Source organism: Perissodus microlepis, chromosome 7, assembly GCF_051167445.1.
Source record: "Perissodus microlepis isolate ML-2025 ecotype Zambia chromosome 7, ASM5116744v1, whole genome shotgun sequence".
NCBI classification, from domain to species: domain Eukaryota; kingdom Metazoa; phylum Chordata; class Actinopteri; order Cichliformes; family Cichlidae; genus Perissodus; species Perissodus microlepis.
In genome coordinates, this window is record NC_140467.1 from 43885351 (window position 1) to 43898045 (window position 12695).

At 48.7% G+C, this 12695-nt stretch overlaps 1 protein-coding gene across 1 annotated transcript; it reads right to left on the minus strand.

Moving 5' to 3' along the window:
- Positions 1–320: 320 nt before the first annotated feature.
- Positions 321–3592, minus strand: zmynd19 (zinc finger, MYND-type containing 19). The gene is made up of 6 exons (XM_084935281.1): positions 3311–3592; positions 2214–2273; positions 2018–2124; positions 1205–1345; positions 871–1051; positions 321–778 (listed from the first exon to the last, which is right to left on the minus strand). The coding sequence occupies exons 1-6, from the start codon at positions 3359–3361 to the stop codon at positions 635–637; spliced, it is 684 nt and encodes a 227-aa protein (XP_084791407.1). The 5' UTR covers positions 3362–3592; the 3' UTR covers positions 321–634.
- Positions 3593–12695: the final 9103 nt, after the last annotated feature.

A 12695-nucleotide genomic window follows, 5' to 3' on the forward strand; every position in this document is an offset into this window, starting at 1 on the left:
CGATGGCAGCTAAAGTGTCGATGACTGTGAGCGCAGCAGCCGTGTGCACGAGAGAGGTCAGAAAAGGGAGCGATACAGTGAAAAGGTCCATGTCCCATTGTACCAGCTGAATGACAGATGCTGCAGCCCCCAAGTCCCCTGTTTAGACAGACGAAGTGACACCCAACGGGATGACGGCGGTCTGTATTCCGACTGTGGTCCGGAGAAGCTTGTTCAGTTCATCAACAAGATGACTTTCTCCTCCTTACATACAAAACCGTAGCAGCAGGTAGTGCCCGAGGTTCTCCCTCGAGAAAAAACAAAGACCCCCCCCCCCCCCCCCCCCCCAAAAAAAAACAAAACAAAAATAAAAACCAACAAACAAACAAAATCCCATCCCTGTCATCCACATGAAAAGCAAGCTATGGAGAATTACCAGTCCTGGGAAGTGGCAGATGTCTTTTTGCGTTACTCTCCGTGCCCTTGTCTTCTCAGTCCTGAACTCCTTCAATCACTCAACCAATCAACATTGTCTCTTCTCAGGAAGCCCCCTACCCCGCGTCGCACTTAATCCCCGCTCCCCCTCCCAAGTGTAACCCATTCCCTCCCCGATGATCAGCCTCCTCCTCCCCTTCCAAGCAAGGATGAAGACGGATCACCGCTCGGGCTCAGACTCCAGGGCCAGCGCCCGCTTACGCTCGCGACACTGTTTCTTGTGGGCTGGCCAGTCCCTCTGCTGGCACTGGGACCCGCAGTAGCGCGCCACCTGGCAGCGGCCGCATATGTTGAACTCCCGCAGCTGTGGAAAGACAAGGAAGAAGATCATCTTTGGCTCTGAGAGCACGGAGCTTTCGAATGGGAATGCTTTGCTACACGAGTTGGAATACATACCCTCCTCTCAATGAGCGAACAAGGAGGGTAGTGACACTCGTAGTAGGTGCAAGAACACTCCTCTTCCTCCACCAGCTCCCCATTTGCGTTGTAGTAACGTGTGCGACTCAGCTCCAGATATTGCTCTTCCACAGGGTCGGCTGGTACCTGCTGGATAGCCAGCCAGTAGAGGGATTGCTCTCTGTACAGATAACATGAGAAATGTTCGGCATGCATTACTTGTTTGGATAACCCTGGAATAAATCACAAAAGGATTTAAGACTCATTTCCCCTCAACATCTGCCTGGTGTGTCCTTTCTAGCATTTTCACATGTACCTATAAGCAATGTTTTACCTCTGCTTGCTGGAAATCTCCTCTGGTTTAGGGCTCCAGCCTACTGGAACCAGTCGAAGGTTGTCTAGTCGGTTGTCCACGGTCACAGAGTTGATGTGGATAACTTGAAAACTAGGGGCGATGCCTCCTCTGTGCTTCTCCCTGGGTAAAGACATTAAAAGTTAGCCAGTCTGCAACCAGCAGGACAAAAATCTGACCTTGGATAAAAAGAGTGTTTATTCCAAGGACTCCTCAGTAAGGAGCTGATGCTAGCTCAGAACACTTCTTATCCAATATGAAGCATCATTGAAAGCCAAGTCCACTACAGAGCTTGAGCATGCACTAGTTTACTATACAACCTCTATTTCTCACAACTAGTGATAAAACTGAAAAGCTAGCTCGCTAAACAGTTGATGGTTTAAGTGACACCTGTGACGCTGCGCCGAGAGAATTCTTTTTGCCATTTTAGCCCTTCCCCTACTTTTGTTAAGCTGAAGCAATTCTCATGAGCACCCACTTATCTTATCTGACAACTTTAACACTGATTAAACTAAGATGAGCCTTACAATGGAGGGCGCTTTCACAAGAAGCATGCTCATAGATTTTCCAGTAGAGGATAAATCACAGAAGAAGCCATTTCCAGCAGGCAGCTCCACATGTTTGATTTGGCAGGTTGTCCATTTTTAAATGCCAGATGCAAGTCCACGAGCTTGCAAACCTGAGACCTGTCGCTTGTTAAAGCAGTGTGTAAACGACTACGGTATGGAGTCACAGAAGAAAAAACAAAAAACAAAAACAAAAAACACCGCTTTGACACAGTTAAAACAGACTTACCAGAGCAGCTCGTGCAGCGGCCTTCCTGCCCAGCGGCCTTTGCCGACGTCAAAAGCATAAGCAAAGATCTTAGCTCCATTGCCATCTGCATCTACTTCCATGCGTGCCTGGAAACAGAGAAACACTGCTCTATATTTTTTTCCTCCTCAACTGTATCCGGATATCAGAGCAGTAGTGAAAAATCAAACACGCTTACCTCAAAGGCATAGTTCTCCACCAGTGGTATGTCCTGCTCATCGATCAGCGTGTACTTTGTCTGAAATAAGAAAATTCAGGGTCATTTTCATGTTTAAACCTACAACTGCAACAACAGCATCCCCACTCTCAGGGGAGCTTTATTGTTTGTGAATTAGCACTAGCAGAGTCATAAACAGGGGCACTACTTCTAGGACAAGTTTCAACCTTCCAAACTTTTTACACTGACCACAGCAGCAACACGTTTCTGAAGCAGTCCCAGCTGTCTCACAGACACCTGAGCTCTTCTCCAGCAACACAACATGAAGCAGATGAAACCTGTGTGACACTTTCTTCTTTCTATGATTGCATGTGTGTGGCGTTTCCACGAGTGACATGTTTACAGCTGAGTGACCGGAGCCCTGCCACTCAGCAGGTGGGCAGCCGGCTGCTCACGGTTCAAATACGGTTTATTCCCAGTGTGTCCCGTGACTTCAGCGTTAGCAGCTGGGAGCGCTTTCTGACCCACCGCTCGCCACAGTTTCTGCTTCAAGCGTTAATTAGTACGATTAAAGCCTAAGCCGACACAGGCACAGATGTTGGGCAGTGTCGTCCTGCCGGTGCTTTGTCACACTGCACAAAAGAATCAGTTGATGGCAATGGCTTCCTCATTAGCCGACACTTGAGGGTAATCCTAGTAACATGGCTAGCGTGGCTCTGCTAACTGCACCGCCGAGTGTTTGGGTATGACACGACAGCCGAGGGGTTTCCACTCCACCGACAGCGGCTGTGACAAAAACTGAGCACGTGTTTACGTTTCTGGCGCTGTTTGGTCGTTAAATGTTAGCCAGCGGCTAGCGTAACGCGCTACATGCTAATTAGCGTTAGCGGCGGAGTTTGAGAAACCAGTCTGGCTCGGCACGGCCGGCTTTTCTAATCCGCTCAAACGCCTTTAAATCGGTAAAGCCGAACTACTCCAGCATTTGCGACTGCTTCATAATAATCAGCTCGGTTGGCTAGAGCTGATTGAGCATCGCTAACTATATTTTTTCTGGTGACTTTTCTCTTCCCCGCGGGCCCTCCCCCGGCCGCACATGGCAGCCCTGGGATCCAGCTCACCTTCCCGGCCACACGGCCGAGCCGTACGATCCCGAGCTTGAAATCCGACATCAGGAGGACGGGCGGAGGCGACAAGAAGAAGCGCAGGGTCCAGCCTAAACTGTATTCAGGTTCAAAACCCGCCTCTCAGCCCCGTTTGCCAGGTTGCGTTAAATGGTTGGGTATATTCTCTGAGTCCGGATCTCTCCGGCAGCAGCCCAGCCTCGGTGACACACCGCCGCTGGCGCAGGAAAGCCGAACGAGCTGCCGCTGCTGGGAGGGGCGGGAGGAACCTCTAACCGCAGCGTCCAATCAAGCGTGGCGTTAAGGCTTTTTAATACAACACGTCACCTCACGCTGCCAAATAGGAAGCGGCAGTTTCAAAAGACCGCCTATTTTCAGTTATAACGTCATCACACTCTCGTGACCACTTCCAGCCATTTTCGCGCGAAATGTTTGATGGCTGGGTGGGATTATTGCAGAGGGCTTTGACGTCATGATGCGCCGTTTGCTGCTAAATTTGGCGACAGGCATTGAATGTGCATTGCGTAAGCCTATAGAGGAGGCTAACAATGATTCATAAGGTAAACACTGAGCCCAGTGGAATAAGAGAAACTGGTACACATGGATAAAAGAACATCATAAGACTGGAAAAATAGAGATAAATATAATAAAGAGAAAAGGACAAAAAAAAGAGTCAGTAGAAAGCTGGGCCACTTACTGTTCAGGATCAAGGATAAAGTACACAGTGTATTCAGTTTATAGCTCAATGCAAGAACAAAAACATAATAAAATGAGAAAATTGGCCAGTGTTCAGATGATAGTTTACTATTACTTTAGCATCTAAGGAGCAAAAAACAAATTGAAAAACCTGATATGGAGAGCTTAAAAAGGTAATTGCAGTTCTTTAGGTTTGTGAAGACGTTTCATCTTTCATTGATTAATTTGTTTTACTAACAAAAGGTGGAGAGTCCCGGTTATTTAAACCTTAGTGAGTGTTGTGTCCCATGGATGTGGTCATTAACCAATTATTGATCATGTGAGTAATCACATCATCAAGGTGTGAAAAAAGGGTGAAATCTTCACTGTCACCCGGGGTTATGGGTGAAATCACTGTGGGATCTTGCCTCAACCCACCATGTGAGCTACTGAAGTCACCTGAGTCAAGGCTGAGTGTGGAAGGGGGTTTAAGAGCCTGGGAAGGGATCTCAAGACTATGTTCTGGTAATGGGGTCAACGATGGTCATTTACAGGGGATGTAGATGGGTGTCTTCACTCTTCTCTCGAACAGTCTGTCATCTCGGTCCAAAATGTCAACATTTGCGTCCTCAAAAGACTGCCCATTGTCCTTTAAGTGCAGGCTTAGAGACGAGTCTTGGGCCCATGTGTTTGTGGTTTTTTTTGCAGTTTGGTTTCTCTAATACTGAGGTATGAACACGCCTCACTGCACTGCCCAGCATACACTATGTTGTTTACCTTGTGTTTGGGAGTTTGGAGAAAATTCTTCCAAGTTTCTCTGACAAACCTGCTACACAAGGGTAAACAATATTGCTGTCCAGCTGTCTTTCTGTTTGTCCCTAGTTGGCGTCTCCCCTTCTCTTCTGTGCATTTTTGATGATTTAACGAAGGCCCAGTTGAGATAACCACATGTTTCAAGAGCTTTCTTTACATGTGTGGAATATAGCTGACCTAGCCAGACCTACCATGACCTGGACGACTGAGAACCTACACAGACGCACTGAATCTGATATAGTTCTTTGTGTATTTTGAAAGATCGGTTTCTTTTTACAATCACTTAATTCACTGACTGCATAACATTTGCTCATAGTTAATAGAAGGCATTTCTTCCTACATTGTGTAGCATTTCTTGCTACACAAACCCATTACATTTTGGCTTTTCAGCACCTTATACTGGATTCTGTGTTTGTCAGCAGTTGTGATATGGTGTAAAATAAATGCACTGTTCCCATATGAGTGGTCTTTTTCGTTTTGTTGCTTCAGTTATTTCAGCTCAGTTTTTACTTCCAAATACTGCTTCATTTCAGTCTTTTGTTATGTGTGTTGAATCACGCTACAGTAAGCTGTAATTCTTCATGGCAGCATTCAGTCATGAGAAACAGAAATTCATAGGTCCTTATCCCCTCCTGTGAAAAACTAAGTAGACCTAGTGATTGAGTAGCTTGTAGAACCATCTTTAGCAGCTATAACTTGAAATACTGGTTTTCTGTATGGGTCGATCCCTTTCACATCACTGTGGAGGAATTTTACCCCACTCTTCTTTATGACGTACTATTCATTTACACATAGCTCTCTTAAGGTCACACCACAGCATTTCTGTCTGGACTTTGACTGAGCCATTGTAACACCTTCATTCTTTTCTTTTTCAGCCACTCTGGTGCAGATTTGCTGCTCTGCTTGGGTTCATTGTCCTGTTGCATGATCCAGTTTTAGCCAAGCATTAGCTATCCTGGACAGACAGCCTCAACAGACAGGCAATAACAACTGACCATCTCTGTTCAAATGAACGAGAAGACTTTGGTCAAATGCTTGTCTGTTCATTTGTTAGCAGGAATAATCAAAAGGATTTACATGAAAAAAAAAAAAAATTACCAGAAGTGGACTCTAATTTTGCTGCTGTGCTTGCGATAATTGTCGCGTTGAATGACTCAGTTTTAATCAAGCTTTAGCTGTCGGACAGCTGGCCTCACATTTGACTCTAGAATAATTTGTTCTACAGAGGAGTTCATGGTCAACTCAATGACTGACAGATGTCCAGCTCCTGTGGCTGCAAAACAAGCCCACATCACCCACATCTCCCACCTTTCTGCTTGACAGAGAGTATTAGGCATTTGTGCTGATATGCTGTGTTTTTTTTCTCCAGACATCTCCACCCTGTTCTGGTCTATTCAAAGGACATTGCTCCACAGGTCTTGTAGTTTGCTTGACTTTGCAAATCAATATGCAGATGGTGGAGTTGCATGAACACACATGGATGCTCCAAACCATCCAGCAAACTACCAATATATGTGCTTTTCCAGAGGTGGTCACATTTGATTATCAGTAAATTAAATGCATGTCTTTAACATCCAGGTGCTACTTAACCCCTTAATTCCTCAAGAACCAGCCATGGGGGGTAAGAGAAAACTTTCCTCTTCACATGACAGCACATGGCAGTATCAGAGGGACTTTGATGGGTTCTGTTTATGTTTTAGTCCTGACATTTGTACAGTTAACACCTACAGATATCCACAAACACCAAGAACTTGGCAACAGTAGGAAGGAAAAAAATCCCTTTTAACAGGATGAAAGCTCCAGGAAAACATCAATCTGCTGCTGTCTGTTGGGACTGAAGAGAATGAGAAAAACAAAACAAAACTAAGAGTATAGAGACAAAGGACAAAGCCCAAAATATGGACATTCTCCCATCTTTTCAGATGGGGACTGAAAAGATGGGAATGAAGAGGAATCCTCAGAGTGCCATGAGTCTCCCAAGCAGCTTGAGAATATAGCAGCAGAGGAACCCCAGGGTCACCTGATCGTACCCTAACAAGAAGCTTTATCAGAACAGAAATTGTTATGCCTAGAGAGTATCTGTCTTCTGAATCCAGACTGTGAGATTGTTCCACAAGATTGTGATCTGAAAGCTGAAGGCTTCTGGGTTCTGGAGAGCCCGTCCAGCCTCATGCCTCGTCTGCTGACGGCTCTGGTGAGTCCGTTCAGCCACCAACTGCTTCACCACCTGCGACTCCCGTGCCGCCGCCTGCAGCGCCACCACCTGCGGCATCCACGCCATCGCCTGCAGCACCACCTCCTGCGGCGCCACCACACGCGGGTTCCAGGCAGTTGCCTGCAGCGCCATTACCTGGTCCTGCCACGACCCAGCCAGAGGACGATGTCTCGCCTGGTCCTGCCACGACCCAGCCTGGGGACAACGCCTCGCCTGGTCCTGCCACGACCCAGCCTGGGGACAACGCCTCGCCTGGTCCTGCCACGACCCAGCCTGGGGACAACGCCTCGCCTGGTCCTGCCACGCCTCAGCCTCAGTACGACGCCTCACCTGGTCCTGCCACGCCTCAGCCTGAGGACGACGTCTCGCCTGGTCCTGCCACGCCTCAGCCTGAGGACGACGCCTCGCCTGGTCCTGCCACGCCAGGTCCTGCCACGCCAGCTGGAGGTTCAGCCAAGCCCGTCCAGCATTCTGCAACATCTGCTGCAGCGCCACCACCTGGTCCACCACCTGCGACTTCAACGCCGTCGTCTGCAGCGCCACCACCTGCTCCATCGCCTGCAGCCGCCATGCTGCCGCCATGCTGCCGCCGGGTCTTGTCTCGACCAAGCCAGAGGTCGTCGACACGCCTGGTCTCGTCTCGCCTGCCAAACCACGTCCAGCATGGCTGTGTCTGGGGACTTTCAGGACAGCCCGTCCACAGAAACCCACCAAACCATCCAAGGATCCTCGTCCACATCCACACCACGATCAAACACCAGCCAAGCCACCCGACAGGTCTCGTCCGTGCCGCCAGCCGCCTGCCAAGTCATCCAAGTGTGGTCAGCCATGCCCGCTTCACCACCGCCACTTTCCACGTGGCCAGCCCCCTGATCTGCTCCGTCACCATCGCTGGACCCGCCTGAACTCTTCGGTCATGAACTCCTGTGCTGTCGGCCTCCGGGTTGGCCCCCTGAAATTTTCAACTACGGACTGTTGTGCCCTCGACCCTCTGGTCGGCCACCTGAACGGCTTCGCCATGAACTCCTGTTCTACCGAGATCTGGGTCGCCCTCCTGAATTATGTTCTTGGACTCCTATGCACTTGTGTTTGGACTGAGTGTTCCAGATTGTTTATTTGGTTGTTTAGTTTCTTTTAGTCTCCTTTTGCCCTTTATGTGTTTCATGCTGCGTGTCTTATGTTGTCAAGGTTATATTGTCTTGTCTGTGTCTCATGTTTCCTGTTTTATTTTGAAGGTCTGTGTCCTATGTCAGTGTACTCAGCTTTGCTTCCTTTGTCTCGTTATGTCAGACTAGTGTCAGCTGTTTCCCCATGTGTTTCCACTTCCCCTAATCACCCTTGTGTGTATTTAGTCTGTGTGTTTCTGTTTATTCCTGGTCACGCCATGTTTCCAAGTTTCATGTCTAGATTTTTCTTTTTGTTTGTTTAGTTCTCCCAGTTTAGGTTAATGTTAGTTTTACTTCAGTATGCCTTGCCCTTTGTTTGTACCTTTTTTACCAGCCATCTTAAACGGCTCGCTTTTTGTTAATACTCAAGCTTTGGTCCAAGTTCCTTCGTGTCTGCATTTTGGGTCCACTCTTCACAATACATACAGTCTGCCTCTGCCAGACTGTGACAGAACGACCTGACCATGCTGGACCCAGCGGACATCTATTTCAGTGACTTTTTTGAATTCAAGATTCGTGTTACACAGCTTCCTGGACTTTGGATTATCTCCTGTGCAGGAAGCAGGGGAGGAGAAGGAGGCTATTCAGGCTCAGTTGACCCGGATAGCCACGGCTAACCCAGGTTTTATGGACTGCCTGCCTGCAGACTTAAAGAACTTTACTACAGCCACGATCTCCTCTGCCTCACCATCATCGCCAGAGCAGCAGCTGCCCAGTGTGCAGGCTGAATCACCCCAGCCCTGCGGTGATGCAGCTCTTCCTTCGCCGGCTACGGGAGTAAGAGTCGGCTTATTCAGTCTCTCACCTGTGTCCATGCCTGTGTCGCCACTGCAGCAGACAAGTGCTGCGTTTTCCTCACCTCAACCGGTGGCTGCTTCCAGCGCTACATTCATCTCAGCCGTAGCGGCGCCGGCCTCCACAACCACGACTTCCAGGAGGAGGCGGCGTCCAAGTCGTCACCACGGCTCACAGCAGCATGAGGTGGGTGATTATATTCTGAATCCACGCATTTTTTCTAAGGAGAATATTGAAACAAACACTGCCTTAAAGGTTCATGGGCATGTTTATGAAATGACTAAGACTGAAAAATCACCAGCCAAGTCTTCCACGGAACATCTTATCCCTCTGCACAATTACGTAGCATCCCTGTGTATTGATCGTGCTACGAACTGTGCTTCCAAGAAGCCCCTGTGGGACTGAGATCCAGGCCAGGTTGGAGTTTGTGCAGCCTTTTCCAGTGTCTTCTGGGGGTTCTGGAGAGCCCGTCCAGCCTCATGCCACGTCAGCTGGGGGGCCCGAGGAGCCCGTCCAGCCTCATGCCTCGTCTGCTGGGGGCTCTGGAGCACCCATCCAGCATCTCTCCGTGTCTGCTGACGGCTCTGGTGAGTCCGTTCAGCCACCAACTGCTTCACCACCTGCGACTCCCGTGCCGTCGCCTGCAGCACCACCTCCTGCGGCGCCACCACACGCGGCTTCCAGGCAGTCGCTTGCAGCGCCATGACTAAGACTGAAAAATCACCAGCCAAGTCTTCCACGGAACATCTTATCCCTCTGCACAATTACGTAGCATCCCTGTGTATTGATCGTGCTACGAACTGTGCTTCCAAGAAGCCCCTGTGGGACTGAGATCCAGGCCAGGTTGGAGTTTGTGCAGCCTTTTCCAGTGTCTTCTGGGGGTTCTGGAGAGCCCGTCCAGCCTCATGCCACGTCAGCTGGGGGGCCCGAGGAGCCCGTCCAGCCTCATGCCTCGTCTGCTGGGGGCTCTGGAGCACCCATCCAGCATCTCTCCGTGTCTGCTGACGGCTCTGGTGAGTCCGTTCAGCCACCAACTGCTTCACCACCTGCGACTCCCGTGCCGTCGCCTGCAGCACCACCTCCTGCGGCGCCACCACACGCGGCTTCCAGGCAGTCGCTTGCAGCGCCATTACCTGGTCCTGCCACGCCCCAGCTTGAGGACGACGCCTCGCCTGGTCCTGCCACGCCCCAGCTTGAGGACGACGCCTCGCCTGGTCCTGCCACGCCCCAGCTTGAGGACGACGCCTCGCCTGGTCCTGCCACGCCCCAGCTTGAGGACGACGCCTCGCCTGGTCCTGCCACGCCCCAGCTTGAGGACGACGCCTCGCCTGGTCCTGCCACGCCCCAGCTTGAGGACGACGCCTCGCCTGGTCCTGCCACGCCCCAGCTTGAGGACGACGCCTCGCCTGGTCCTGCCACGCCCCAGCTTGAGGACGACGCCTCGCCTGGTCCTGCCACGCCCTGCTTGAGGACGACGCCTCGCCTGGTCCTGCCACGCCCCAGCTTGAGGACGACGCCTCGCCTGGTCCTGCCACGCCCCAGCTTGAGGACGACGCCTCGCCTGGTCCTGCCACGCCCCAGCGTGAGGACGACGCCTCGCCTGGTCCTGCCACGCCCCAGCGTGAGGACGACGCCTCGCCTGGTCCTGCCACGCCCCAGCCTGAGGACGACGCCTCGCCTGGTCCTGCCACGCCCCAGCCTGAGGACGACGCCTCGCCTGGTCCTGCCACGCCCCAGCCTGAGGACGACGCCTCGCCTGGGACTACTATGCACTTGTGTTTGGACTGAGTGTTCCAGATTGTTTATTTGGTTGTTTAGTTTCTAAGTCATTTTAAGTCATTACTATTAAAGTAATACTTGGTTCAAGAGAGCTCTGACTCTTAGCAGCCTGGCTACATTGTTGAAAATAAATCTTTGGTTGATATTAGATATATATTAGAGAAGGAAGTAGATATAGTGTAATTACATTTATTAAGAGATGATCAAACAAAAGGGGGTTTTCAGGAACTACTAACCAAATTCCAAAAAAGTTGGGAGGCTGTGCAAATTGTAAATAAAAGCAGTCTGCAATGATTTGCTAATCTCTCAAACCATTTTTTAATTGACAACAGATCATAGAAATATATCAAATATTTAATTATTTCATGAAAAATATGGGCTTATTTTAAATTTAATGTATGTAAAACATCCCAAAAATGTGTTATGTGGTAACAAAAGACTACAAAAGTAGGTGGTAATAAAAAGAAACGCCTGCAGGAATATTTTTCTTCTGGGTATAAAAAAGGGCATCTTGGAGAGGTAGAGATTCACCAGTCCACAAAAGACTGCATCCACAGGTAGTGGAACAATTACAGAATAATGATCCACAGTGTAAAAATGTGACGACTTTGAGTATTTTGTCATGAATAGTATGTAATATATTAAAAGGTTTAGAGAACCTGGAGAAATCTCTGCGCGCAAGGATAAAGGCCAAAAATCAATCTTGGAAGCCTGAAAGCTTCATGTCCTCAGGTGGAAATGCACTAACACAAGTATGATTCTGTCATGGAAATTACCGCACTGGCTTAGGAACGCTTCCAAAAACCATTGCCTATCAACACCATGCATCCAAAAATGCAGGTTAAAGCTCCATCATTCAAAGAAGAAGCCATATGTTCTTTGGTCAGAATTTGAAATTGTTTTTGGAAATTCTGGATGCTGCATCCTCTAGACTAAAAGGGATTGGGACCATTTGGCATGTTATCAGCACTCAGTTCAAAAGCCTCACTTCTATAGTGTGAGGTGCAACATTTCTCTACCAAAAGCCCATCAGCTAGCCTTCTTAGTTTCTAGACCTTATGACCTGTTGTTAAAAGAAACACAACCCTGTCCCAAACATTTTTGAGATCTGTTGCTGCCATCAAATTCAAAATTACTTTTCCAAGTTCAAACATTTTGTTACTTTGTAGGATGCAGAAGCAGCACTGAACTCATAATACAGCTTTATTTATGGACTTCCCTACATAAAAATATAAAAGAACTTAAACTGGGGAGATACTAGAAAATTGCTAACTAGGAAGTTACAAAGGTGAGACAAGGGACAACAAAACAAAGGAAGACTAAGACAATATATACACACAGATAACAAGGGAGGAGGAAACGGGCGGAAAACACAGCGGGAGCAAACCAGGAATAACATGACAAGGGAAGTTAAACTCAACACAATGCACACGAGACAAGAGGTTATCACAATAAAACGGAAAACATAACTACCTTTGAGACTGAGCCTAAAACATGCAAACTTTACAGGAACAGAAGACAAACATGGTGACAGAACATAGAGAGACGCAGGGATGTGATCCTTAAAGATAAAATGGCCACAAAACACACAGACAAACAATACCTTGGGTCAAGACCCAGGGATCATGACAATGTACAGCACATGTGTCAAACTCCAGGCCTGGAGGGCCGGTGTCCTGCAGGTTTTAGATGTGTCCTTGATCCAACACAGCTGGTTCAAATTGCTAAATAACCTCCTCAACTCTTGTAGTTCTCCAGAAACCTGCTAATAAACTAATCATGTGATTCGGGTGTGTTGACCCAGGGTGAGATCTAAAACCTGCAGGACACTGGCCCTCCAGGCCTGGAGTTCGACACCCCTGATTACAGCATCCTAACAATTTTGCAATTGCAGAAAAGAGACAACAAAGTAAACTCGCAGGTAAGAAATGCAGTCTTA

Coding starts and splice junctions, on each gene's coding strand:
- zmynd19 (XM_084935281.1), bottom strand. CDS start 3,361: ATGTCGGATTTCAAGCTCGGGATCGTACGGCTCGGCCGTGTGGCCGGG. Junction 2,125..2,213: donor TGGAGAACTATGCCTTTGAG/GTAAGCGTGTTT, acceptor CTCTGTTTCCAG/GCACGCATGGAAGTAGATGC. Junction 1,346..2,017: donor CCGCTGCACGAGCTGCTCTG/GTAAGTCTGTTT, acceptor GTCTTTACCCAG/GGAGAAGCACAGAGGAGGCA.